This window comes from Coregonus lavaretus (genome assembly GCF_964263955.1).
Source record: "Coregonus lavaretus genome assembly, chromosome: 34".
Taxonomy (NCBI): Eukaryota; Metazoa; Chordata; class Actinopteri; order Salmoniformes; family Salmonidae; genus Coregonus; species Coregonus lavaretus.
In genome coordinates this window covers 4,608,062-4,633,586 of record NC_140021.1, presented here as the reverse complement: position 1 = coordinate 4,633,586, position 25,525 = coordinate 4,608,062, and the positions used below count along the sequence as shown (strand labels likewise).

Below are 25,525 nucleotides of genomic sequence, written 5' to 3'. Positions count from 1 at the left end.
ATCTGAAAGTAAATAGAGCTGAATTTATTGATAAAAGTCACCTTGTTTGAAAGAGATTTACATGGTTATCGAAACGTTACGCCAGGGTAAGCCTACACGAAACACAGCCCTTATTTTAAGTGTTTCTCAAAATCCCCTGGAAAAACGATTGGAACTATTTCCCTGTTTCAACACTAGGTTTTATGGGTATTGTGACACCTCCACTGTGGGGCTCTATTCCTCTCTGACTAAATCTACCTCTTCACAAATCTTTCAAAGATTGTTACCCATACGATAAATCATGACAATTGTCTATGCATCTTATAATGTGCCATTTAGCAGACACTTTCATCCGAAGCAACTTAGTCATGCATATATTTAACGTACTGTATGGGTGGTCCCGGGAATCAAACTCACTATCCTGGCGTTGCAGGCGCCATGCTCTACTAACTGAACTACAGAGGACTATATTGACCATTTTCTGTCAATAATTGTATACAGTAATAATTTATACTGTTGTGTTTCAACAGCAAACTGTTTGGTCTTTGTCCACCACACATTCAATTCAGAGCTCACATTGATTCAGGTTTCTTTTTTTAATAAATGAGGTTCCTCTTGCATTTATACAGTTTAAGGCATCATGCACACACAAAGCAATACAAACGCATACGCTTATTTTACCTAAAATCCTAATAGGCTCTAACTTTTATTTATAGATTTGCTGGTTAAAAATAAGACTATACAAATATGGCGTTAGCTGGCATGTCAGTGAATCTAAAAGCAGGCGTTTGTGCCCGACCATAACCTGCTTTCACAGTATTTGTAAACATGGCTTCAGCAAAATAGATCTGAGATAGAGGGCATGCTTTGAACATTGGCAGAAGTTCCCCGGAAGCATGCAGTTATTCGTCCTAAATAATATGTACAATGCAGGTTTACCTTAAACACAGATATTCAGGTCTTTACCATTATCAAGATATGAGTCAGATATTAAACAAACATTATGAAAAATGACAGACAGACAGAACGTAATATTGTTATATCCTGTCCCAGAGTCCCAGTCCGCTTGATCCAGGAAGACACGTTGTGGAGGTGGGAAGGATTTGGCACAGTGTTGTGTCCAGTTGTGCTCTTGTTTCTACTATACAACGTTGAAAACCATGGATAGATACTGTTCATAGGACACCTGGATCCAGCCGTCTTGGTCCGTGTCGTACCTCCTGAACACGTCGGTCAACCTCTGAAAGTGACAAATGAAAAATAACTATTAAAAAAAATCTAAGATAATATATTACAGTGGATCTAGAGATCCATAGATCTTGACTTAAACATACTAGCCAGTACAGTTGCCATGTTGGTTAATAAACCTTGTTGACCGCTTTCCCAGAAACAGATTGTGGCGCAGTGGTCTAAGGCACTGCATCGCAGTGCTAGCTGTGCCACTAGAGATCCTGGTTTGAATCCAGGCTCTGTCGTAGCCGGCCGCGACCGGGAGACCCATGGGGCGGCGCACAATTGGCCCAGCGTCGTCCAGGGTAGGGGAGGGAATGGCTGGCAGGGATGTAGCTCAGTTGGTAGAGCATGGCGTTTGCAACGCCAGGGTTGTGGGTTCGATTCCCACGGGGGGCCAGTATGAAAAAATAAAATAAAGTATGCACTCACTAACTGTAAGTGGCTCTGGATAAGAACGTCTGCTAAATGACTAAAATGGAAATGTAATTAAGCCTAGTCCTGAACTAAAAAGCATTCAAAATTGAGATTCTCCATTGAAATAGTTTAGTTCAGGACTGGGCTTTATCTGTGTCTGGGAAACCAGCCCAAAACATCTTAATTAATTTACAGACAAGAGTAAGAAATCTAATTTGCAAAGAGTCTCTAAAATGTCATGTACATAAATGAAAAGATGCCATGTTGAACCAACCCAAAGTCCAATCTCAATATGGGCTGTATATACTGGGGTGACAATGTAGGCTACACACCCAGTGGTACATTCTACAGTGCTAAACACACCGTGGTACATTCTACAGTGCTAAACACACCGTGGTACATTCTAGGAGCGCTAAACACACCGTGGTACATTCTAGAGCGCTAAACACCCAGTGGTACATTCTAGAGCGCTAAACACCCAGCGGTACATCCCAGAGTGCTACACAACCAGCGGTACATTCCAGAGTGCTACACAACCAGCGGTACATTCGAGTGCTACACAACCAGTGGTACATTCCAGAGTGCTACACAACCAGTGGTACATTCTACAGTGGTACATTCTACAGTGCTAAACACCCCGTGGTACATTCTAGAGCGCTAAACACCCCGTGGTACATTCTAGAGCGCTAAACACCCAGCGGTACATCCCAGAGTGCTACACAACCAGCGGTACATTCCAGAGTGCTACACAACCAGCGGTACATTCCAGAGTGCTACACAACCAGTGGTACATTCCAGAGTGCTACACAACCAGTGGTACATTCTACAGTGGTACATTCTACAGTGCTAAACACCCCGTGGTACATTCTAGAGTGCCAAACACCCCGTGGTACACAACCAGTGGAACATTCTAGAGTGCTAAACACCCAGTGGTACACAACCAGTGGAACATTCTAGAGTGCTAAACACACTGTGTTACATTCTAGAGCGCTAAACACACCGTGGTACACTCTAGAGCTCTAAACATCCAGTGGTACATTCTAGAGCGCTACACACCCAGCGGTACATTCCAGAGTGCTACACACCCAGCGGTACATTCCAGAGTGCTAAACACCCAGCGGTACATTCCAGAGTGCTACACAACCAGTGGTACATTCCAGAGTGCTACACAACCAGTGGTACATTCCAGAGTGCTACACAACCAGTGGTACATTCCAGAGTGCTACACAACCAGTGGTACATTCTACAGTGGTACATTCTACAGTGCTACGCAACCAGTGGTACATTCTAGAGCGCTAAACACCCAGTGGTACATAACCAGTGGTACATTCTAGAGTGCTAAACACCCCGTGGTACATTCTAGAGCGCTAAACACCCAGTGGTACATTCTAGAGTGCTAAACACCCAGTGGTACATAACCAGTGGTACATTCTAGCGTGCTAAACACCCCGTGGTACATTCTAGAGCGCTAAACACCCAGTAGTACATTCTAGAGCGCTAAACACCCAGTGGTACATAACCAGTGGTACATTCTAGAGTGCTAAACACCCCGGGGTACATTCTACAGTGCTACATTCTACAGTGCTACATTCTACAGTGCTACATTCTACAGTGCTACATTCTACAGTGCTACACACCCAGTGCTACATTCTACAGTGCTACATTCTACAGTGCTACATTCTACAGTGCTACACACCCAGTGCTACATTCTACAGTGCTACACACCCAGTGCTACATTCTACAGTGCTACATTCTACAGTGCTACACACCCAGTGCTACATTCTACAGTGCTACATTCTACAGTGCTACATTCTACAGTGCTACATTCTACAGTGCTACATTCTACAGTGCTACACACCCAGTGCTACATTCTACAGTGCTACACACCCAGTGCTACATTCTACAGTGCTACATTCTACAGTGCTACACACCCAGTGCTACATTCTACAGTGCTACATTCTACAGTGCTACATTCTACAGTGCTACATTCTACAGTGCTACATTCTACAGTGCTACATTCTACAGTGCTACACACCCAGTGCTACATTCTACAGTGCTACATTCTACAGTGCTACACACCCAGTGCTACATTCTACAGTGCTACATTCTACAGTGCTACATTCTACAGTGCTACACCACTAGTGGTATGTGCACAGTAAGCCCATTAAAAAAGGGTTACCTGTAGAACAATACAACACTGGATGAAGTCATCAAAGGCCACTTGTCCCTTCCTCTGCCTATCAAACTTCTCTATGAGAGTGTTGTAGAACTGGTCTGAGAGACGATACCCTGGGGAGGAGGACAGAGAACAGTCAACATCACAATAACCCTTACCCAATGTGTAACATCCATAGGGCTTTCTCCTGTTCACTTCACATACAGGACTAAGCACTACTTCATTTTAATAATACAAGGACAAAAAATAACAACAAAGCATGTCTATATCTACACCACAGGAGGTTGGTGGCACCTTGATTTGGGAGGACATGCTCGTGGTAATGGCTGGAACGGAATGAGTGGGATGATATCAAATACATGAAACTCATGGTTTCCATGTGTTTGACGCCATTCCATTCACTCCGTTCCAGCCATTATTATGAGCCGTCCTCCCCTCAGCAGCCTCCACTGATATACACAACTATTTTGGCACATACAGTAGCTTTATCCAGGATCATGCATGTTGACCTTATTTGACCTTAAGGAAGGGCATTAGAATATCGGGGCTGACCTTGTGAATCACATACATGCAGCGGTTGGCCCTCCACCAGTGTGGTCAAATAGAGAAAGCATACTTTGCTCACCGAATCCAGTCAGTGCCTGCTTGAGCTCGTTCTTGTCGATGAAGCCCGAGTGGTCTCTGTCGTAAGTGCGGAAGATGTTCTGCCAGTCCGTGATGTACTTCCACACGCCCGCGAACTCGTTGAAGTTCACCCCTCCTCTGTTCTCCCTGTCGAACATGGCTGTGAGAGGGAAGCCAATAGAGGAGACATGAGTGAGCTCAAGTGGGGTCTGTTCAGTACGGTGCAACGTTATAAAATAACATTGATAGAAATGCACTTTGTAGAATAGGTATGTTTTTTCTGTCTTATAGAATCGGGCACCATGTCATCTTTATACATTACATTTTTATCTGAAACGTCCTGAATTATTTTAACTGAATAGGTCTAGACCCCTGAGAACTACAACTAAGAAGAAAGGGCAGCTGGGAAGTGTAGTTTAATGCTGTAACACTAACACAATGAATTAAGGTCTCGCACGATGTGTTGTGACACAGAGTTAAAGAAGTCTTGCCTGTTTGAACTCTCCCTTGCGGTTTAATCCAATGATGTCCTAACAAAGGGCTTCATCACATGGAAGGTCTGGGTGGACACTACACTGCATGCTTCTGGACAGTCAGAGTGAGCTTATATAAAACTAGTTGTATTTTCTTAGTATATACACTGCTCAAAAAAATAAAGGGAACACTTAAACAACACAATGTAACTCCAAGTCAATCACACTTCTGTGAAATCAAACTGTCCACTTAGGAAGCAACACTGATTGACAATACATTTCACACGCTGTTGTGCAAATGGAATAGACAACAGGTGGAAATTATAGGCAATTAGCAAGACACCCCCCAATAAAGGACTGGTTTTGCAGGTGGTGACCACAGACCACTTCTCAGTTCCTATGCTTCCTGGCTGATGTTTTGGTCACTTTTGAATGCTTGCGGTGCTTTCACTCTAGTGGTAGCATGAGACGGAGTCTACAACCCACACAAGTGGCTCAGGTAGTGCAGCTCATCCAGGATGGCACATCAATGCGAGCTGTGGCAAGAAAGTTTGCTGTGTCTGTCAGCGTAGTGTCCAGAGCATGGAGGCGCTACCAGGAGACAGGCCAGTACATCAGGAGACGTGGAGGAGGCCGTAGGAGGGAAACAACCCAGCAGCAGGACTGCTACCTCCGCCTTTGTGCAAGGAGGAGCAGGAGGAGCACTGCCAGAGCCCTGCAAAATGACCTCCAGCAGGCCACAAATGTGCATGTGTCTGCTCAAACGGTCAGAAACAGACTCCATGAGGGTGGTATGAGGGCCCGACGTCCACAGGTGGGGGTTGTGCTTACAGCCCAACACCGTGCAGGATGTTTGGCATTTGCCAGAGAACACCAAGATTGGCAAATTCGCCACTGGCGCCCTGTGCTCTTCACAGATGAAAGCAGGTTCACACTGAGCACGTGACAGACGTGACAGAGTCTGGAGACGCCGTGGAGAACGTTCTGCTGCCTGCAACATCCTCCAGCATGACCGGTTTGGCGGTGGGTCAGTCATGGTGTGGGGTGGCATTTCTTTGGGGGGCAGCACAGCCCTCCATGTGCTCGCCAGAGGTAGTCTGACTGCCATTAGGTACCGAGATGAGATCCTCAGACCCCTTGTGAGACCATATGCTGGTGCGGTTGGCCCTGGGTTCCTCCTAATGCAAGACAATGTTAGACCTCATGTGGCTGGAGTGTGTCAGCAGTTCTTGCAAGAGGAAGGCATTGATGCTATGGACTGGCCCGCCCGTTCCCCAGACCTGAATCCAATTGAGCACATCTGGGCCATCATGTCTCGCTCCATCCACCAACGCCACGTTGCACCACAGACTGTCCAGGAGTTGGCGGATGCTTTAGTCCAGGTCTGGGAGGAGATCCCTCAGGAGACCATCCGCCACCTCATCAGGAGCATGCCCAGGCGTTGTAGGGAGGCCATACAGGCACGTGGAGGCCACACACACTACTGAGCCTCATTTTGACTTGTTTTAAGGACATTACATCAAAGTTGGATCAGCCTGTAGTGTGATTTTCCACTTTAATTTTGAGGGTTACTCCAAATCCAGACCTCCATGGGTTGATACATTTGATTTCCATTGATAATTTGTGTGTGATTTTGTTGTCAGCACATTCAACTATGTAAAGAAAAAAGTATTTAATAAGATTATTTCATTCATTCAGATCTAGGATGTGTTATTTTAGTGTTCCCTTTATTTTTTTGAGCAGTGTATTTTCCATTCACATTCCACTACACTTCTCAGACTCCAGAATGATCCAGTTGGTGAAGGTGTAATAAAGTGTGTTAATTTATCAACAGGGTGATTCTAGATGGATATGCCTTTTGAGACAAACAAACATCCTCCGGTTTGTGGGAAATAAATACTCCTTTTGCTGATAGCTGCATGCACAGGAGGTTGGTGGCACCTTAATTGGGGAGGACGGGCTCGTGGTAATGGCTGGAACGGAAAGGTATCAAATACAATCAAACATATGGTTTGATGCCAATCCATTCGTTCCGTTCCAGCCATTATTATGGGCCGTCGTTGTGCAAGTTTTTTTTGTGTGTCAAGGGTCAATGAGAGACAACTACTCACATATGATTGATCGGACCGTCACTGGGTTGAATGGGGTCCATGTACCTATAGAGAGAAGATAAGATGGGTGAAACAAATGAGGACTTTCAGCCGCTAAGAGTTCAATCGTACTGGATGACTGCCAAGTTAATACCTTTGGACTTCAAATGAACCAGGCCATTCATAACAGCACAAGAAGAAGAGGGAATTAGGCCAGGAGTTAGTAGTGGAGAACTCTGGTGACTTAAGCAACCGTTATGTTCTTATCTTGGGTATGCTTAGTACCAAGACAGTATTTTGGGTAACAGCAGAACTGCTACCCCGGAGAAAGAGCTGGAGATTTATCAGGGTTCCCTAAAGCTTGCTGACTCACCATTTCACCCTCACTGCTCAGAGACAGAGAGAGAGAGAGAGAGAGAGAGAGAGAGAGAGAGAGAGAGAGAGAGAGAGAGAGAGAGAGAGAGCTAGCGAGCTAGCTTTGCAGTGCAGTAAAGTGAACCACTTGTCATTAAGCCTTTACTCTGCAACGGCACTGGACTGGACTAGGTCAAGGACCACTCTGCTAATACAGCTGAACTGGGTCTGGGCTGGGACCACTCTGGTAATACACCTGGGTGGGACTAGATCTGGACTGGTTTTATAGCTGGGTGGGACCGGAACTGGGTCTGGTTTTACAGCTGGGTGGGACTGGCTGTGAAAGGGACTGGGTCTGTACTGCTTTTACAGCCTGTGAGACAAAGCTTCCTATGTGCAACACACTGGGCCTTCTCACTGTGCTGCCCGGTGCCCACTCATGAAGAGGGAGCAGGGAGGGGGGGACATGGAAGAAAAAGAACAGGGTGACCGACAGGAGAGGCTCTGTAAGAAAACAGCTCTATAATAACACACACACACACACACACATCGAAAGGCCCTCACACAGGTTTGAATTGAAACATAGTAACACTCTCACTTACATCTAACTGCTCTAGGCAGACTAAAACAGCATGTGCAAGGTTGAGCTCGACCTTGAGACAGAAAATCACCCCTCTCGCCCTCTTTCCTCTCCGACACCAAGTGCAGGCAGAGGGCTGAGCCACTTCGCCACAGAAACCAGACAATCTGCCCCTAGCCAAACATGACATTTTAGTCATTTAGCAGAGTGACTTACAGTAGTGAGTGCATACATTTATCATACTATTTCGTACTGGTCCCCCGTGGGAATCGAACCCACAACCCTGGCATTGCGAGCGCCATGCTCTACAAACTGAGCCACATGGGACCTAGCCTAATTGTGCATGTTCCCTGTCAAAGCCAGACATGATTGTTCTGTGTTATTATTAGTCTGTGTGTTCATGAGGCGATTCAGGAGGAGTCAATGCAGGAGTTAATCATTAGTAGATGGGCCTAGATTCCCTTGGCACGTAGGTAGACCTGCCATTCAAACTACTCAGCACAGTGAATGCAATGCTGCCAATTTCAGCAACTACTAGGTTGGTGGCTCCGAAACCAAAAAATTAATCAAAGCACATAAATATCAGTCTGGACACATTTTGGCAGGTGCTTGGTGCAGACAGAGCAGGTGCTAGGAGGACAGTTAAATATGAAGAGCTAGCAAAAAGGTCCCGGCACCTATAAAATATTCCCTTTAATGAAAGACTGGTGATGTATGTCAGGGAGCGGCACTGCCACAGGGTCTGATGGAGAGAGACGGCATGTCAGCTCTGAGCAGAGGATGAGAGGAAACCAGGGAAGACGAGAAGTGGGGAGAGGAGAGGAGCGAAGGATCGATAAGAGAAGAAGAAAAACAGGAAAGAGGAAAGGAACAGTGAGTGTCAGAGTGAGTGATAGAGTGAGTGACCACCATGGGCATGGTCAGTGAAGCGCACGGCCGAGGATGGGGCACAGCTTGCATTCAGTCAGCAGCTTGGTCACAGTCACATCCTCATCATGACACAGCCCTACTAATGAACTGGACTGACTGTGTGAACACGGCTCCTGCCTGCCTTCCTTCCACACAGCCTGGTCATCAGTATTCTGAACCAGGGCTACGGCCAGATAACAGCTCCTTTCACCGCTCCTGAGCATCTTTAGTGTCCAAAAACAGTCGGAGAGAAGAATATCCATTCAATCCTTTTCAAAAACTGCAGAGTCCTCGATCGATTCAAAATGTTGAGGTTCAGAATAAATTGTTATTATCAACATGGTCTCAATGTTTGCTTTGCTGGAACAAGTGCCCAAAGGTAAACACGATGTTCAGTCATGGCAATGACTCAATCATGAGCATATCTCGCCATCCAGCCTGGTGGAAAGATGAATGTCATGCTGTGCTCATGGCGTTGGTTAAGCCACTCCTCTCTGTCATATCTCAACAACCAGAGGGTTTTGAGTTGATAATCAGGTGGTAGCTGTTGTCAGACACTTCCTGCCTCATACAGGAAGTACTCTCCCTGTGTCACCAGACAACCTTTTCACCTGATGGTCGGACATTTTGAGGTAAAAACAAAACGTGTCCATTTCAAGTTCAGACCACCAACTTTCCACACCAAGCTTCTCTCATCTCTGTCCTTAACCAGGTGTTGAAATGAGAGGAGGAAGTGTTGAGTTCTAGAGGAGGAGGAACGTACCGTTCGATAAGGCCTGCTGCAGCTCTGTGTCTGATATCACGGCGCTCCTGTCCTTGTCCACTCTGGGAGGAAACAAGACAGACAGACGGTATTAACACACAATACAGCCCTGTTGAAACCCTATAGCCATGCTACGCTGTAAGCCCCTTGTCAAGATCTCAACACTCCATTCAATGGGAGTGTGTGGGCTGGTCTAGGGACGGGAGGGACAACGGCTTGTGGGGATGGTGGCGAGTGTCGTTTTACAGGGACGCCCCGTGCCACCATCACAGATCAGTGAAAGGTGAAACCAAAACGAACCAACTGCATTCAAACAGGCTGATGACACGGGTTACTAGTGCTATACTCGTGTGTGATGTAATAGCCTGATTGTTGGCAAGAGGGCTATTATGGTCTGTTTGTGCAGTCTTGCCAACGATGTTTGGCATGACAACAAGCATAGGAGTTGGTTACGGTACAGCATAAACAGATCTGGGATCAGGCTAGCTATTATATTTTGAATGCAATGCCAAAGAAAGGAGGCTTTTCCATCAAGGGAAAATAGATTAAAGATGCACTGAACGTTTTCGCATTGAATTTACAATAGACACAAATATCGTAAAGCATTCTATTGTAGAATCTCTGAACCCAGCGCCTTTCAGCACAATACCCATGCGCTGTCTGTCGCAGAAGTGTTGTATCACAAACGAATTAGCCTAATTTTTTGTATCGTGTTCCAATTGAACAGTATAAGAATGGTACAAGCTTTCTATTTAGACGTGGGAGACGTTTTGTGGGTTGAACATGAACAGAAATAAGAAGCCTTGCCTTCCAGTTCTGGAATAACCTTCTTCTCTGTGAAATGAAGCGCAATCCTCCCACCCTGAATGACTCACATAGCAACCCCTCCAACCCAACAACACACCAACTAAACCGCAGTCTTTGCATAGCAAGACGGGACAAATCCTGACCTTTCCATGAAGGCACGCTTTGTGACTTCCTACAGACTTTAAAAAGGGAAAGGTTGGTCAGAGGGGGTACCTAACATTAACCAAACACTTTTAGAGTAGGGTCTGTGCTGTGTCCAACTACACACTCCATTTCTTCTTTTTTTTTCTCTCTCTCTCTACCTCAGGTTAACTTACCTCACTGGGTTTTACACAAAATGAGGTGAAGTGGGAGAGCATCATTAACATTCCTTTCCCTGGCCTGAAGCAGAAGTTGGAACCATCTGCCCATTTGCTGATTGGTGTTCAGAACAGATCCAAAACATTATGTACACAGCACAGCACAGCAGCCATTGGAATCCTAACATTTCCCCAATCTGTCTCAGTTTTTCCTGCGGAGCGATTCAAGTTATGACATGCCTGGCAGAACATAGTCTCCCATTCAAATGGTTTAGCAGCTTATGTCATGCTGGTTCTCATGGTAGGGGGAAGAGGAGTAGCCCTTCTGAACAGGAGACCGGTTTTCAGCCAACATGACCCTAAACCAGACAGTGAAAGCAATTATTTGTATTGCCACATCAGAGATGTTGACCTAGGCCTAGATCCTTTGCTGTTCTATTTTAGGCTGTCTTTGTGGCCCACATTTTTCACAAGCCAGTGTAATGGAAACTGATGATCCTATAGGTGGAGAGTGGAAAAGGAACATTCTATGACTCAAGCCAAACAAAATGCTAAGAAAGGCACCAAGTTGCTAGTGACTCATGGATTTTCACTTTGACCACTCCAGTCATATGACCCAGGGAGGGAGTGCCAGCCCCAGTGAGTTGCTTGGTTGTGGAGTGTGTGGTGGAATACAGATTGCCAGATAAGACCTAGATCTCTTTCTTATAAATTATTCAAAAAAGGTGTTTCGGGTCTTTCTTGCGTGCCTCCAGCATTTTAATGTTGTGAGAAAGCAAAGCACCATGGGTCCTCTGCAGTATTACATAACTCAATACTACCACCAGGGGCAAGAGCAACTTCCTATTTTTCTACTACAACCTTATGCCAGCTCGTCAGTTATTACTGTATGTGAATTGTCATGCCTGCTCTCGTCAGTTCTTGTAAAATAAAGTTTATTCAAAGCCATTCTCATAAGATAACCGCCCGACAAAATAGAAAACGATAGTAAATAAGATTATTTTCATTAGATGCCATTGACTAAATCAACTCCAAGAAGTCCTTTGAACAACAATAAGGCCTTGTATGTGTGGTAGAAAAATGTCAAAATGCAAGAGAGTAAAATAGGAAGAGAGAAAAAACGTGCTTACTAGAACCAAATGACTGGCAAAATACATCCCAATAATAATAATACAAAATCCTACATTTTTCTTTAAGAAATTAAAACCAGTCTGTCAAATAAATGTCCTCATCGAACCATGGTTATAATATGAAAACAATAACTTTGTATGCGTACCGAAGCGAACATATAAAGTGTGCTATTACTATCTCTGCCAATTATGCGCTGTGGCAGCAGTTTTCAAAATGAAGCTCAAACCAAAGCGGAGTATTTCGATCGCCACGAAAGACGTATTTTACCTCACCTCTGAAATATATTCCAAAGAAAACCTTGATCCGGCGCCGGGGCCGGCGCTGCGTTGTTGTATTGTTGTTGTGGAGCTCCTCTATACGGACTACCGGAATGATATGCCATTTTAAAACCTTTAAAATTTGTGCTACACAACCCTGTACTCGTTTTCATCTGTGACACTGACGTTCGGTCGTCACAAGTTACCACAGCCACAAAGTCATAACTATGACACAACCCCGCCCAATTATACAATTTATCTTCTTAAAATCGGATTTTAAATCTAACCTTGACCTCAACCTTAAACACACTGCTAACCTTATGCCTAAGCATAAATGAAGACCAAAAAGCACATTTTTGTTTTCATGACATTTTACAATAGAGCCAATTTCGACTTTGTGGCTGTGGTAACTAGTGACAACCTGACATTCCTCGCGCAGAGGCGTGGCATGTAACCACTTCCCATAAGAAATGTGGAAACACCATAGAGCTACATCCTGCGTCCGTTAGTGACAATTACTCTACTTTCACACGTTTTGATTGGTCTTCTGCCCGGCCCAGTGATTTACCAATGAGGGAGTTCAATTAAGCTCAACCGCGGTGGGTAAACCGGTCCCGTGACGTGAACGGGTAAAAGCGGTGAGGGAGGAGTTTTCATTGGGAAGGCAGATAAAGCGTTTTTATCAAAATAAATCACTTTTGCAAGTGAAAACACAAAATCCTTCTCATTAATCCACGTGTAACCTACGTCACTTTTGTTTTGAGCCAATTTAGCCGGGGCACCTGGCTCACGCCCCGAAGGCAGCCCAGTTCCAAACAAATGCAAACACTTTTCACCCACTACAAAATCCTCCCACCTGGGCAATTCGTGCCAAATAAATCGAATCCCTTCAATGCATTCTTGTGTGAATTTCAAAATCACTTTTTGCTGGAGAACCACAAAAAGTAAAACACCATGCTATTTTAAACTTTGACTAATCTTGTTAACACCAAAAACAAAAGTAAAGTAATCTAAAATGTAGCAACATAATTAAACGTTAAAGATTTAAATGATTTCCAATATGATAAATATGATTTTCACTTCTAAGAACTAAAACAGCTGTTTACCTCAGAAATGCTGTTTGCCTGTATTTGCTTTTATCTTGGACTAGTACACTCTCCGTGATTGGTCAAAAGCCTAAACGTCGTCAATTCTAAGTTTGGTCGCGAATTTCGATCATGCTCAATGCTGCTCTCTGTGGAGAATCTGAAGCTAGCAGCTGACCATGACCCTTTTCTTGATCTAGCTAGCTAATCAAGATCTGTTTATGTTCTATAAGCAAGTTCTAGACACCAAATTAAGACAAAAATAATTCTGCAAGAATTGAGGAAAGATGTTTTACTATCCAAACATTCTTCAGAGGCACACCGGCTGCTTTTCCACTTGTGGCTAGCTCACCTAGGCTAACATACTCTTTGGCTGAGTTTAATATTTTGTAGCTTGTCAATCTTAGTCAATGTAATGTGTGTATGGGTCATCGTCATCAGAGGCCTTCAATTTAGACAAATTCTGGTATTTATTATCATGCTGTTTGACTCTGTGTTGTAGGTTGGCAGCCACCGAAGGGATCAGGATAACGCGCAGAGAGCTTCTGAGGGTCAAGGTTGGGCGGACATGGTGACAACAACCCTTCCTCTCTCCTTTCTATGTCTGAGAGACTGAGGGGAATATGTTATGCTAACCAACCTTTATGGTCCCTAAACTTCGAGACAAAACATGTATAGCTAGCAAAGTTAGATGTATTGTGTCATGGCTCTGATCATAGCTAGTTGCAGTGGGGGCTGAGCCCCACCTGTTTTGAGCCCCACAATTTTAGCAACAAAAAAAAAAGATATATATACAGTTTAGTCAGCCACCAATTGTGCAAGTTCTCCCACTTAAAAAGATGAGAGAGGCCTGTAATTTTCATCATAGGTACACGTCAACTATGACAGACAAAATGAGATTTTTTTTCTCCAGAAAATCACATTGTTGGATTTTTAATGAATTTATTTGCAAATTATGTTGGAAAATAAGTATTTGGTCAATAACAAAAGTTTCTCAATACTTTGTTATATACCCTTTGTTGGCAATGACACAGGTCAAATGTTTTCTGTAAGTCTTCACAAGGTTTTCACACACTGTTGCTGGTATTTTGGCCCATTCCTCCATGCAGATCTCCTCTAGAGCAGTGATGTTTTGGGGCTGTCGCTGGGCAACACTGACTTTCAACTCCCTCCAAAGATTTTCTATGTGGTTGAGATCTGGAGACTGGCTAGGCCACTCCAGGACCTTGAAATGCTTCTTACGAAGCCACTCCTTCGTTGCCCGGGCGGTGTGTTTGGGATCATTGTCATGCTGAAAGACCCAGCCACGTTTCATCTTCAATGCCCTTGCTGATGGAAGGAGGTTTTCACTCAAAATCTCACGATACATGGCCCCATTCATTCTTTCCTTTACACGGATCAGTCGTCCTGGTCCCTTTGCAGAAAAACAGCCCCAAAGCATGATGTTTCCACCCCCATGCTTCACAGTAGGTATGGTGTTCTTTGGATGCAACTCAGCATTCTTTGTCCTCCAAACACGACGAGTTGAGTTTTTACCAAAAAAGTTATATTTTGGTTTCATCTGACCATATGACATTCTCCCAATCCTCTTCTGGATCATCCAAATGCACTCTAGCAAACTTCAGACGGGCCTGGACATGTACTGGCTTAAGCAGGGGGACACGTCTGGCACTGCAGGATTTGAGTCCCTGGCGGCGTAGTGTGTTACTGATGGTAGGCTTTGTTACTTTGGTCCCAGCTCTCTGCAGGTCATTCACTAGGTCCCCCCGTGTGGTTCTGGGATTTTTGCTCACCGTTCTTGTGATCATTTTGACCCCACGGGGTGAGATCTTGCGTGGAGCCCCAGATCGAGGGAGATTATCAGTGGTCTTGTATGTCTTCCATTTCCTAATAATTGCTCCCACAGTTGATTTCTTCAAACCAAGCTGCTTACCTATTGCAGATTCAGTCTTCCCAGCCTGGTGCAGGTCTACAATTTTGTTTCTGGTGTCCTTTGACAGCTATTTGGTCTTGGCCATAGTGGAGTTTGGAGTGTGACTGTTTGAGGTTGTGGACAGGTGTCTTTTATACTGATAACAAGTTCAAACTGGTGCCATTAATACAGGTAACGAGTGGAGGACAGAGGAGCCTCTTAAAGAAGAAGTTACAGGTCTGTGAGAGCCAGAAATCTTGCTTGTTTGTAGGTGACCAAATACTTATTTCCACCATAATTTTCAAATAAATTCATTAAAAATCCTACAATGTGATTTTCTGGAGAAAAAAAATCTCAATTTGTCTGTCATAGTTGACGTGTACCTATGATGAAAATTACAGGCCTCTCTCATCTTTTTAAGTGGGACAACTTGCACAATTGGTGGCTGACTAAATACTTTTTTGTATTTAGTCAGTATTTGATCCCCTGCTGATTTTGTATGTTTGCCCACTGACAAAGAAATGATCAGTCTATAATTTTAATAGTAGGTTTATTTGAACAGTGAGAGACAGAATAACAACAAAAAGATCCAGAAAAACGCATGTCAAACATTTTAGAAATTGATTTGCATTTTAATGAGGGAAATAAGTATTTGACCCTTTCTCAATCAGAAAGATTTCTGGCTCCCAGGTGTCTTTTATACAGGTAACGAGCTGAGATTAGGAGCACACTCTTAAAGGGAGTGCTCCTAATCTCAGTTTGTTACCTGTATAAAAGACACCTGTCCACAGAAGCAATCAATCAACCAGATTCCAAACTCTCCACCATGGCCAAGACCAAAGAGCTCTCTAAGGATGTCAGGGACAAGAATGTAGACCTACACAAGGCTGGAATGGGCTACAAGACCATGGCCAAGCAGCTTGGTGAGAAGGTGACAACAGTTGGTGCGATTATTCGCAAATGGAAGAAACACAAAATAACTGTCAATCTCCCTCGGCCTGGGGCTCCATGCAAGATCTCACCTCGTGGAGTTGCAATGATCATGAGAACGGTGAGGAATCAGTCCAGAACTACACGGGAGGATCTTGTCAATGATCTCAAGGCAGCTGGGACCATAGTCACCAAGAAAACAATTGGTAACACACTACGCCGTGAAGGACTGAAATCCTGCAGCGCCTGCAAGGTCCCCTTGCTCAAGAAAGCACATATACAGGCCCGTCTGAAGTTTGCCAATGAACATCTGAATGATTCAGAGGAGAACTGGGTGAAAGGGTTGTGGTCAGATGAGACCAAAATCGAGCGTTTTGGCATCAACTCAACTCGCCGTGTTTGGAGGAGGAGGAATGCTGCCTATGACCCCAAGAACACCATCCCCACCGTCAAACATGGAGGTGGAAAAATTATGCTTTGGGGGTGTTTTTCTGCTAAGGGGACAGGACAACTTCACCGCATCAAAGGGACGATGGACGGGGCTATGTACCGTCAAATCTTGGGTGAGAACCTCCTTCCCTCAGCCAGGGCATTGAAAATGGGTCGTGGATGGGTATTCCAGCATGACAATGACCCAAAACACACGGCCAAGACAACAAAGGAGTGGCTCAAGAAGAAGCACATTAAGGTCCTGGAGTGGCCTAGCCAGTCTCCAGACCTTAATCCCATAGAAAATCTGTGGAGGGAGCTGAAGGTTCGAGTTGCCAAACGTCAGCCTCAAAACCATAATGACTTGGAGAAGATCTGCAAAGAGGAGTGGGACAAAATCCCTCCTGAGATGTGTGCAAACCTGGTGGCCAACTACAAGAAACGTCTGACCTCTGTGATTGCCAACAAGGGTTTTGCCACAAAGTACTAAGTCATGTTTTGCAGAGGGGTCAAATACTCATTTCCCTCATTAAAATGCAAATCAATTTATAACATTTTTGACATGCGTTTTTCTGGATTATTTGTTGTTATTCTGTCTCTCACTGTTCAAATAAACCTACCATTAAAATTATAGACTGATCATGTCTTTGTCAGTGGGCAAACATATAAAATCAGCAGGGGATCAAATACTTTTTCCCCTAACTGTATATATATATACTACCGGTCAAAAGTTTTAGAACACCTACTCGTTCAAGGGTTTTTCTTTATTTTTACTATTTTCTACATTGTAGAATAATAGTGAAGACATCAAAACTATGAAATAACACATATGGAATCATGTACTAACCAAAAAAGTGTTAAACAAATCAAAATAGATTTTATATTTGAGATTTTTCAAATAGCCACCCTTTGCCTTGATGAAAGCTTTGCATACTCTTGGCCTGTTTTGCATGTCATTTTGGCATTACTACGTGTCACATATCAGTTTGCAAACAATGTAAAAATAATAATAAATGATTTAATAAAGCTTCCATACATGGTCTCTTTTTTGCTTTCTTGAGTAAGGCAGCTCCAAAATGCAGGTGTTTCAGCCTAGCTCAGTGCTTTCTGTGGTGGTGGGGCAGCCAGCAGAAAATACGGAGCGTAGGGTTGATAATGTTCTCTAGTTGCGCTGTGATTGGCTCAGTGTTCTGTCACTCATGGGGACACTACCTCACTGCCAAGTCTAAGGGTATAGCTCGAAATTCAATCCCCTTGGGTGCTGCCATAGAGTTACATTAGAAGTGCCCATCCAAGAAGGACCCCTACAACTTATCCAGAACGCTGCAGCCCGTCTGGTGTTCAACCTTCCGAAGTTCTCTCATGTCACCCCGCTCCTCCGCACACTCCACTGGCTTCCAGTTGAGGCTCGCATCTACTACAAGACCATGGTGCTTGCCTACTGAGCTGTGAGGGGGACGGCACCTCCTTACCTTCAGGCTCTGATCAGACCCTACACCCAAACGAGGACACTACGTTCATCCACCTCTGGCCTGCTAGCCCCCCTACCTCTACGGAAGCACAGTTCCCGCTCTGCCCAGTCAAAGCTATTCGCTGCTCTGGCACCCCAATGGTGGAACAAGCTCCCCCACGACGCCAGGACAGCGGAGTCACTGACCACCTTCCGGAGACAATTGAAACCCTACCTCTTTAAGGAATACCTGGAATGGTATAAAAGTAATCATTCTGCCCCCCACCCCTCCATAAAAAAATAAAATTAAAATAAAGTGGTTGTCCCACTGGCTATCATAAGTTGAATGCACCAATTTGTAAGTCGCTCTGGATAAGAGCGTCTGCTAAATGATGTAAATGTAAATGTCAGGCTCAAGGTCATTGGCCACAGATAAAATGACGTCAAATCACGTTATATCTACAGTAGCTTTGATTGGACTGATCATGTCAACATCATACTTTCAAAATCTTAGCTAGCAGTCATCATCAAGAATCAAGTCGACAATCTACTGGCAAATCCTTTTTAATCCTTGTCATATGAAGAGAAATAATGTAGAGAAATTATAGATAGAACGTATCGGTGCTCATCGGCCATTGGACATAAACATTACACAACAAGTTGGAAATCGCAAATTCAACAATGAGTGGTTTGGAAGCAATCAGTGGTTAACTGCAAGCATTGCAAAGCAATCACTAGCCTGCTATTCAGTGTAGTGGGTGTGTGGTCCCAAGACTGGGTTTAAGAGTCTCTTTTCCAAGCTTAAAATGATAAACATTCAACATTGGCCATGGTGTCAATCCAGCATGATTTCTGCCGCGCTCAAATCAACTGTTAACTCAGAACTGGGAAATCTGACTTCAGTGAGTTCAAGACAACTGGGAACTCGGGGAAATAATTGAGCTCCGACTGGGAAAATACGTTTTGAACGGTCATCCAACTCGGAATTGTAAGTCAATAACTCTGGCCTCTTTCTAGAGCTACGACCTGAAGAATACCGATGTCATCATGATTCAAACTTGTTTTTTTTCAGAATTCCCAGTTGTCTTGAAAGCACCATAAATCCAGAGAATGCCAGACTTTGATGACAAAATTTGCCCACGAAGGACCGCCGCGCCACCTTCCTGTTCAAGTGAGCACAACAAGGTGAGTCCAAAAATGTATTGTATGCCAGGGAGATGTGTATACTGTAGCTAAGAAAGTAACACTAAGTGTATGTTGTGTAGTAAGATGTTAGTAGCCCATGTGCCTCACCCTAATAATTTGGTATATTTACTACTCTTAATTTCGCCTACTGTTCTGACTTGGTGGTGCACATGTAGCCTATAACCTGTTTTAGAGAAATGTAATCATTGAATATTGTAAGAGATTTCATTGTCTGCTTATACTGTATGTCCCCTTTATTTATCCTACGGTTCGGACTTGGTGTAGAGGGAGAACACTGTAAGAACGGCCCATGTTCTGAATTCTGTCGCTGTACATTTAAAAAGTGCTGAACAAATAGTTATATTGACTACGTCCGTCCTAGCTCGCTCATTAATGTCTTAATCGAAATTACGGATTGCCTCTTATCCGCTTGTCATCCCTTATGCCATAGTTTGCACATCTCAATTGTCAGTAGAAACAACATTTGTTTAAGCAAGTCAGCCATATCAACTATGTTTTTTTAGTAAGTGAGGCTAAATAAACTGTTTAGCTGCCAGACAAGGCTCCGCTGATAGCCAGGTGTAGCAGTGGTAATATTTTATATTTGAGATTCTTCAAATATCCACCCTTTGCCTTGATGACAGCTTTGCACACTCTTAGCATTCTCTCAACCAGTTTCATGAGGTAGTCACATGGAATGCATTTCAATTAACAGGTGTGCCTTCTTAAAAGTTAATTTGTGGAATTTCTTTCCTTCTTAATGCGTTTGAGCCAATCAGTTGTGTTGTGACAAGGTATGGGGGGGTATACAGAAGATAGCCCTATTTGGTAAAAGACCAAGTCCATATTATGGCAAGAACAGCTCAAATAAGCAAAGAGAAATGACAGTCCATTATTACTTTAAGACATGAAGGTCAGTCAATACGGAACATTTCAAGAACTTTGAAAGTTTCTTCAAGTGCAATCGCAAAAACCATCAAGCGCTATGATGAAACTGGCTCTCATGAGGACTGCCACAGAAATGGAAGACCCAGAGTTACTTCTGCTGCAGAGGATAAGTTCGTTAGAGTTACCAGCCTCAGAAATGTGTTGGGACTGCTGTTGGGACAGCTTTATGTTGGCCCTAACAGTTTGTGGGCACCGTTTGTCGCCGTTATAGTGCAATTAATGTATTGTTTAGTATTGTGTTGTGTAGTGGCTTTGCTGGCATGCATCCCCAAATGTTTGTTTTTGTTTGGCCCACCAAGATTTACATGCTAAAATCGCCACTGGCTAGTTGTTGTGTATGTGTGTGTATCTTTTGCAGTGAGCACATCATGGACTACGTGACGGTCCAGGTGGCTCCGCTCCGGTCTCCTTCGGCCTCGCTTCTCCCTCTACCTGTCCTCCCAGCTGCAGTATGGGGTGGACATCGTCTACCACCGCCAATGTGACTTCCTTCTGGGTGAGAAAGAGAGAAGGAGAGAGAGGGAAAGGGTCATTTCAGACACTTCATTTCAGACACTAGATACAATTAATGGCATTCAGACTAACACCATGTAAAGAGATGCTTGTCGATAAAGGCCGTAATTAGAGTTGCAAAATTCCAGTAACTTTCCCAAAATTCCCAAGTTTTCTGAAAAACCTGGGAACTTTGCAACCCTAGCTGTAATTAGAGACAATATATAATGTATGTCTTGACCTCACCCACTCTCTTCCAGAGGAGATCCAGCAGGCCATGGAGTGCATGATGCTCTCCGAGAGACACACGCGTCGACCTGGCCGAGCCTGACGTCAGAACACACACACGGTCACCCCTATGTCCCACACACACACGGTCACCCATATGTCCCACACACACACGGTCACCCGTATGTCCCACACACACGGTCACCCCTATGTCCCACACACACATGGTCACCCCTATGTCCCACACACACACGGTCACCCGTATGTCCCACACACACACAGTCACCCCTATGTCCCACACACACACGGTCACCCGTATGTCCCACACACACGGTCACCCCTATGTCCCACACACACACGGTCACCCCTATGTCCCACACACACACGGTCACCCGTATGTCCCACACACACACGGTCACCCGTATGTCCCACACACACACGGTCACCCGTATGTCCCACACACACGGTCACCCCTATGTCCCACACACACGGTCACCCCTATGTCCCACACACACACGGTCACCCCTATGTCCCACACACACACAGTCACCCCTATGTCCCACACACACACAGTCACCCCTATGTCCCACACACACACGGTCACCCGTATGTCCCACACACACACGGTCACCCGTATGTCCCACACACACACGGTCACCCGTATGTCCCACACACACACGGTCACCCGTATGTCCCACACACACGGTCACCCCTATGTCCCACACACACACGGTCACCCGTATGTCCCACACACACGGTCACCCCTATGTCCCACACACACACGGTCACCCCTATGTCCCACACACACACGGTCACCCGTATGTCCCACACACACACGGTCACCCCTATGTCCCACACACACACAGTCACCCCTATGTCCCACACACACACGGTCACCCCTATGTCCCACACACACACGGTCACCCGTATGTCCCACACACACACGGTCACCCGTATGTCCCACACACACACGGTCACCCGTATGTCCCACACACACGGTCACCCGTATGTCCCACACACACACGGTCACCCCTATGTCCCACACACACACGGTCACCCGTATGTCCCACACACACGGTCACCCCTATGTCCCACACACACACGGTCACCCCTATGTCCCACACACACACGGTCACCCCTATGTCCCACACACACACAGTCACCCGTATGTCCCACACACACACGGTCACCCGTATGTCCCACACACACACGGTCACCCGTATGTCCCACACACACACGGTCACCCGTATGTCCCACACACACGGTCACCCCTATGTCCCACACACACACGGTCACCCCTATGTCCCACACACACGGTCACCCCTATGTCCCACACACACACAGTCACCCCTATGTCCCACACACACACAGTCACCCCTATGTCCCACACACACACACAGTCACCCCTATGTCCCACACACACACAGTCACCCCTATGTCCCACACACACACGGTCACCCCTATGTCCCACACACACACTGTCACCCCTATGTCCCACACACACACGGTCACCCCTATGTCCCACACACACACGGTCACCCCTATGTCCCACACACACACGTCCTCTTGAGTTGTCAGATATATCTGTCACATATACTGTATGTTGATAATGGATTGGGTTTATGTAGTGTTTATAACTGTCACATATACTGTATGTTGATAATGGATTGGGTTTATGTAGTGTTTTTCATCAGGTCTCAAGGTACATTGTGTACATAGTATAGCATTCACCACCAATGTGTAGCACCCACCTGGGTGATACATAACAGCTATTTTGCAGCTACGTTCTGGTAATAACAGTAGCAGCCTTTCCTTCCCCAGGCAAGCCTTGAATGTCCCAGACTCCCTGTTCCTGCTGGAGGAGGCAGTGGGGGCACAGGACCTTTGAGCACGAGCTGCCTAGTCCCTATAGGATTCCTCAGGGAATGTCAATAATACAACCACAGTACAACCATTTCTACCAACCTAGTTAACACATTTTCAACAGTATGTCACGTCAAATATGTGTAACCCCCATACAACCACAGTTAATTCCAATAGAGCTAACATTAATAATATGCATGTCAATCTCTCCTGGCTCAAAGTGGAGGAGAGATTGACTTGTATTTGTGAGAGGTATTGACATGTTGAATGCACCGAGATGTCTGTTTGAACTACTGGCACACAGCTCGGACACCCATGCATACCCCACAAGACATGCCACCAGAGGTCTCTTCACAATCTCCAAGTCAAGAACAGACTATGGGAGGCGCACAGTACTATATAGAGCCATGACTGCATGGAACTCTATTCCATATCAAGTAACTCATGCCAGGAGTAAAATTAGATTTAAAAAACAGATAACAATACACCTTATTGAACAGTGAGGACTGTGAAGCAACACAAACATAGACACGTGCATACAAACACACGATAACATACGCACTATACACACACGTACACATGGATTCTGTGTTATAGATATGTGGTAGTAGAGTAGTGGCCTGAGGGAACACACATAATATGTTGTGAAATCTGTTATGAATATATTGTAATGTTTTTAAAAATGTATAACTGCCTTAATTTTGCTGGACCCCAGGAAGAGTAGCTGTTGCCTTGGCATCAGCTAATGGGGATCTATAATAAAATACAAAAATACAATACAATACAAACATGGTTAACCCCCATAAAACCACAGTTAATTACAATGTACACATAGCACACAAAAAGCCTTTTCACGACACAAATTGAACTTTACCCTCATTGAATCACCTTGTGAGTTGATAATGTGTTTATTGATTGAACACTGTTCTTACAACACTCCCTCTATGTGTCTCATTCTTCTGTATCTCGTTCACTTACAGCCATGGCAGCTGATGCGGAGCATGACTCCAGAGTGCTCCCTAGGGACCAGTCCTAGAACTGCACCAGAGGACGGAGGTTAGACCGAGTGAGGGTCTGATTTGTGATTCAAAATCCTCAGCAAGAAATCTGCATTATTAATGTTTTTTTCTCTCTCTATCTCTCTATCTGTCTCTGTCTCTCTCTCTCTCTGTCTCTATGTCTCTCTCTCTCTCTCTGTCTCCCTCTCCGTCTCCCTCTCCCTCTCCGTCTCCCTCTCCGTCTCCCTCACCATCAGTTTGAAGGAGCTGAGCTTCCTGAAGCCACATGCAAAGAGATTGACATGCTTCTGGAGCAGCAGGACCAATTCCATGATGGTGAGAGAAGAGGGAGAGCAAAGAGTTAGGAGAGATAATAAGAGCTATAGAAACGGAAGAGGCGGGGTCGCAGACGGCAGGTGCAGATCTCCCAGGATGACATACGGATGTAGATCAAGGACAACAAGGCTGAGACTCTGCCCCTGGTAGGACTCAAGTCTTCCACTACTTCACTGAGAGATGAGATTAGTGATTAATTCAAAGAAGGAAGGGAGGATACGTTACAAAAGTGTTGGAACAAGACAGTCCCTGTTCTCATTGCCTTGTCTGTGCCTCTTCTTCAGCCTCAGGTGCTGATAAACCTCCCTACCCAGAAGCTCCTCAGCAGAGCTCTACAGCGCCCCCCTCTGGCTGTGAGTATTATAGCTCCTCAGCAGAGCTCTACAGCGCCCCCCTATGGCTGTGAGTATTATAGCTCCTCAGCAGAGCTCTACAGCGCCCCCCTCTGGCTGTGAGTATTATAGCTCCTCAGCAGAGCTCTACAGCGCCCCCCTCTGGCTGTGAGTATTATAGCTCCTCAGCAGAGCTCTACAGCGCCCCCCTCTGGCTGTGAGTATTATAGCTCCTCTGCAGATAGTAGTAATATGCTTTGATTCTAAGCAGCTCATAGTTCTTATATAGTATTATTGTATGCGTGCTCCATGTGGGAATCAAACCCATAACCCTGATGTTGTCAGCACGGTGCTCATCAAACCCATAACCCTGATGTTGTCAGCACTGTGCTCCATGTGGGAATCGAACCCATAACCCTGATGTTGCCAGCACCGTTCTCCATGTGGGAATCAAACCCATAACCCTGATGTTGCCAGCACCGTTCTCCATGTGGGAATCAAACCCATAACCCTGATGTTGCCAGCACCGTGCTCCATGTGGGAATCAAACCCATAACCCTGATGTTGTCAGCACGGTGCTCATCAAACCCATAACCCTGATGTTATCAGCACTGTGCTCCATGTGGGAATCAAACCCATAACCCTGATGTTCCCAGCACCGTGCTCCATGTGGGAATCAAACCCATAACCCTGATGTTGCCTGCACCATGCTCCATGTGGGAATCAAACCCATAACCCTGATGTTCCCAGCACTGTGCTCCATGTGTGAATCAAACCCATAATCCTGATGTTGCCTGCACCATGCTCCATGTGGGAATCAAACCCATAACCCTGATGTTGTCAGCACCGTTCTCCATGTGGGAATCAAACCCATAATCCTGATGTTGCCAGCACTGTCCTCCATGTGGGAATCAAACCCATAATCCTGATGTTGTCAGCACGGTGCTCATCAAACCCATAACCCTGATGTTGTCAGCACTGTGCTCCATGTGGGAATCAAACCCATAACCCTGATGTTGCCTGCACCATACTCCAACCAACTGAGCCACCTCAGAACTGCCACACTGTGAGGATAATGAAGGTATCACTGTGTCTTTTTTTTCCCTCTTTGCCCCAACACACCTCTCCTGCACTCTGACCTCTTGTCGCTATGGAAACAGTGTGCCGCCCTCACAATGCTCACTCGCTCCTGGGAGAGACGCAGCGGGGAGGAGACGGAGGAGGAGGGAAGGTCCGAGCTGGACAGAG

At 45.2% G+C, this 25,525-nt stretch overlaps 2 protein-coding genes across 5 annotated transcripts; one reads left to right on the top strand and one right to left on the bottom strand.

Moving 5' to 3' along the window:
* Positions 1-560: 560 nt before the first annotated feature.
* Positions 561-12,563, bottom strand: LOC311109413 (programmed cell death protein 6-like). 4 transcript variants are annotated; one of them, XM_084152281.1, is made up of 6 exons: positions 12,105-12,563; positions 9,596-9,657; positions 7,011-7,055; positions 4,428-4,586; positions 3,806-3,915; positions 561-1,219 (listed from the first exon to the last, which is right to left on the bottom strand). In XM_084152281.1, exons 1-6 carry the CDS (start codon positions 12,260-12,262, stop codon positions 1,121-1,123), a joined length of 633 nt encoding a protein of 210 aa, XP_084008407.1. In that variant the 5' UTR covers positions 12,263-12,563; the 3' UTR covers positions 561-1,120. The 4 variants fall into 4 exon arrangements, with proteins under 4 accessions (XP_084008407.1, XP_084008406.1, XP_084008408.1 ...); XM_084152280.1 differs by having other exon boundaries at positions 4,419-4,586; positions 12,105-12,282; XM_084152282.1 differs by lacking the exon at positions 12,105-12,563 and adding an exon at positions 10,720-10,884.
* An 833-nt stretch (positions 12,564-13,396) lies between these two features.
* LOC311109250 (meiotic recombination protein REC8 homolog) lies at positions 13,397-24,351 on the top strand (the record flags this gene model as incomplete). The annotated part of the gene is made up of 6 exons (XM_084152089.1): positions 13,397-13,513; positions 13,685-13,745; positions 20,418-20,524; positions 20,781-20,848; positions 23,867-23,945; positions 24,230-24,351. Exons 1-6 carry the CDS (start codon positions 13,462-13,464, stop codon positions 24,349-24,351), a joined length of 489 nt encoding a protein of 162 aa, XP_084008215.1. The 5' UTR covers positions 13,397-13,461.
* Between the last annotated feature and the right edge of the window lie 1,174 nt (positions 24,352-25,525).

Coding starts and splice junctions, on each gene's coding strand:
- LOC311109413 (XM_084152280.1), bottom strand. CDS start 12,262: ATGAAAACGAGTACAGGGTTGTGTAGCACAAATTTTAAAGGTTTTAAA. Junction 7,056..9,595: donor GCAGCAGGCCTTATCGAACG/GTACGTTCCTCC, acceptor TTCTCTCTATAG/GTACATGGACCCCATTCAAC. Junction 4,587..7,010: donor GACGGTCCGATCAATCATAT/GTGAGTAGTTGT, acceptor TCCCTCTCACAG/CCATGTTCGACAGGGAGAAC.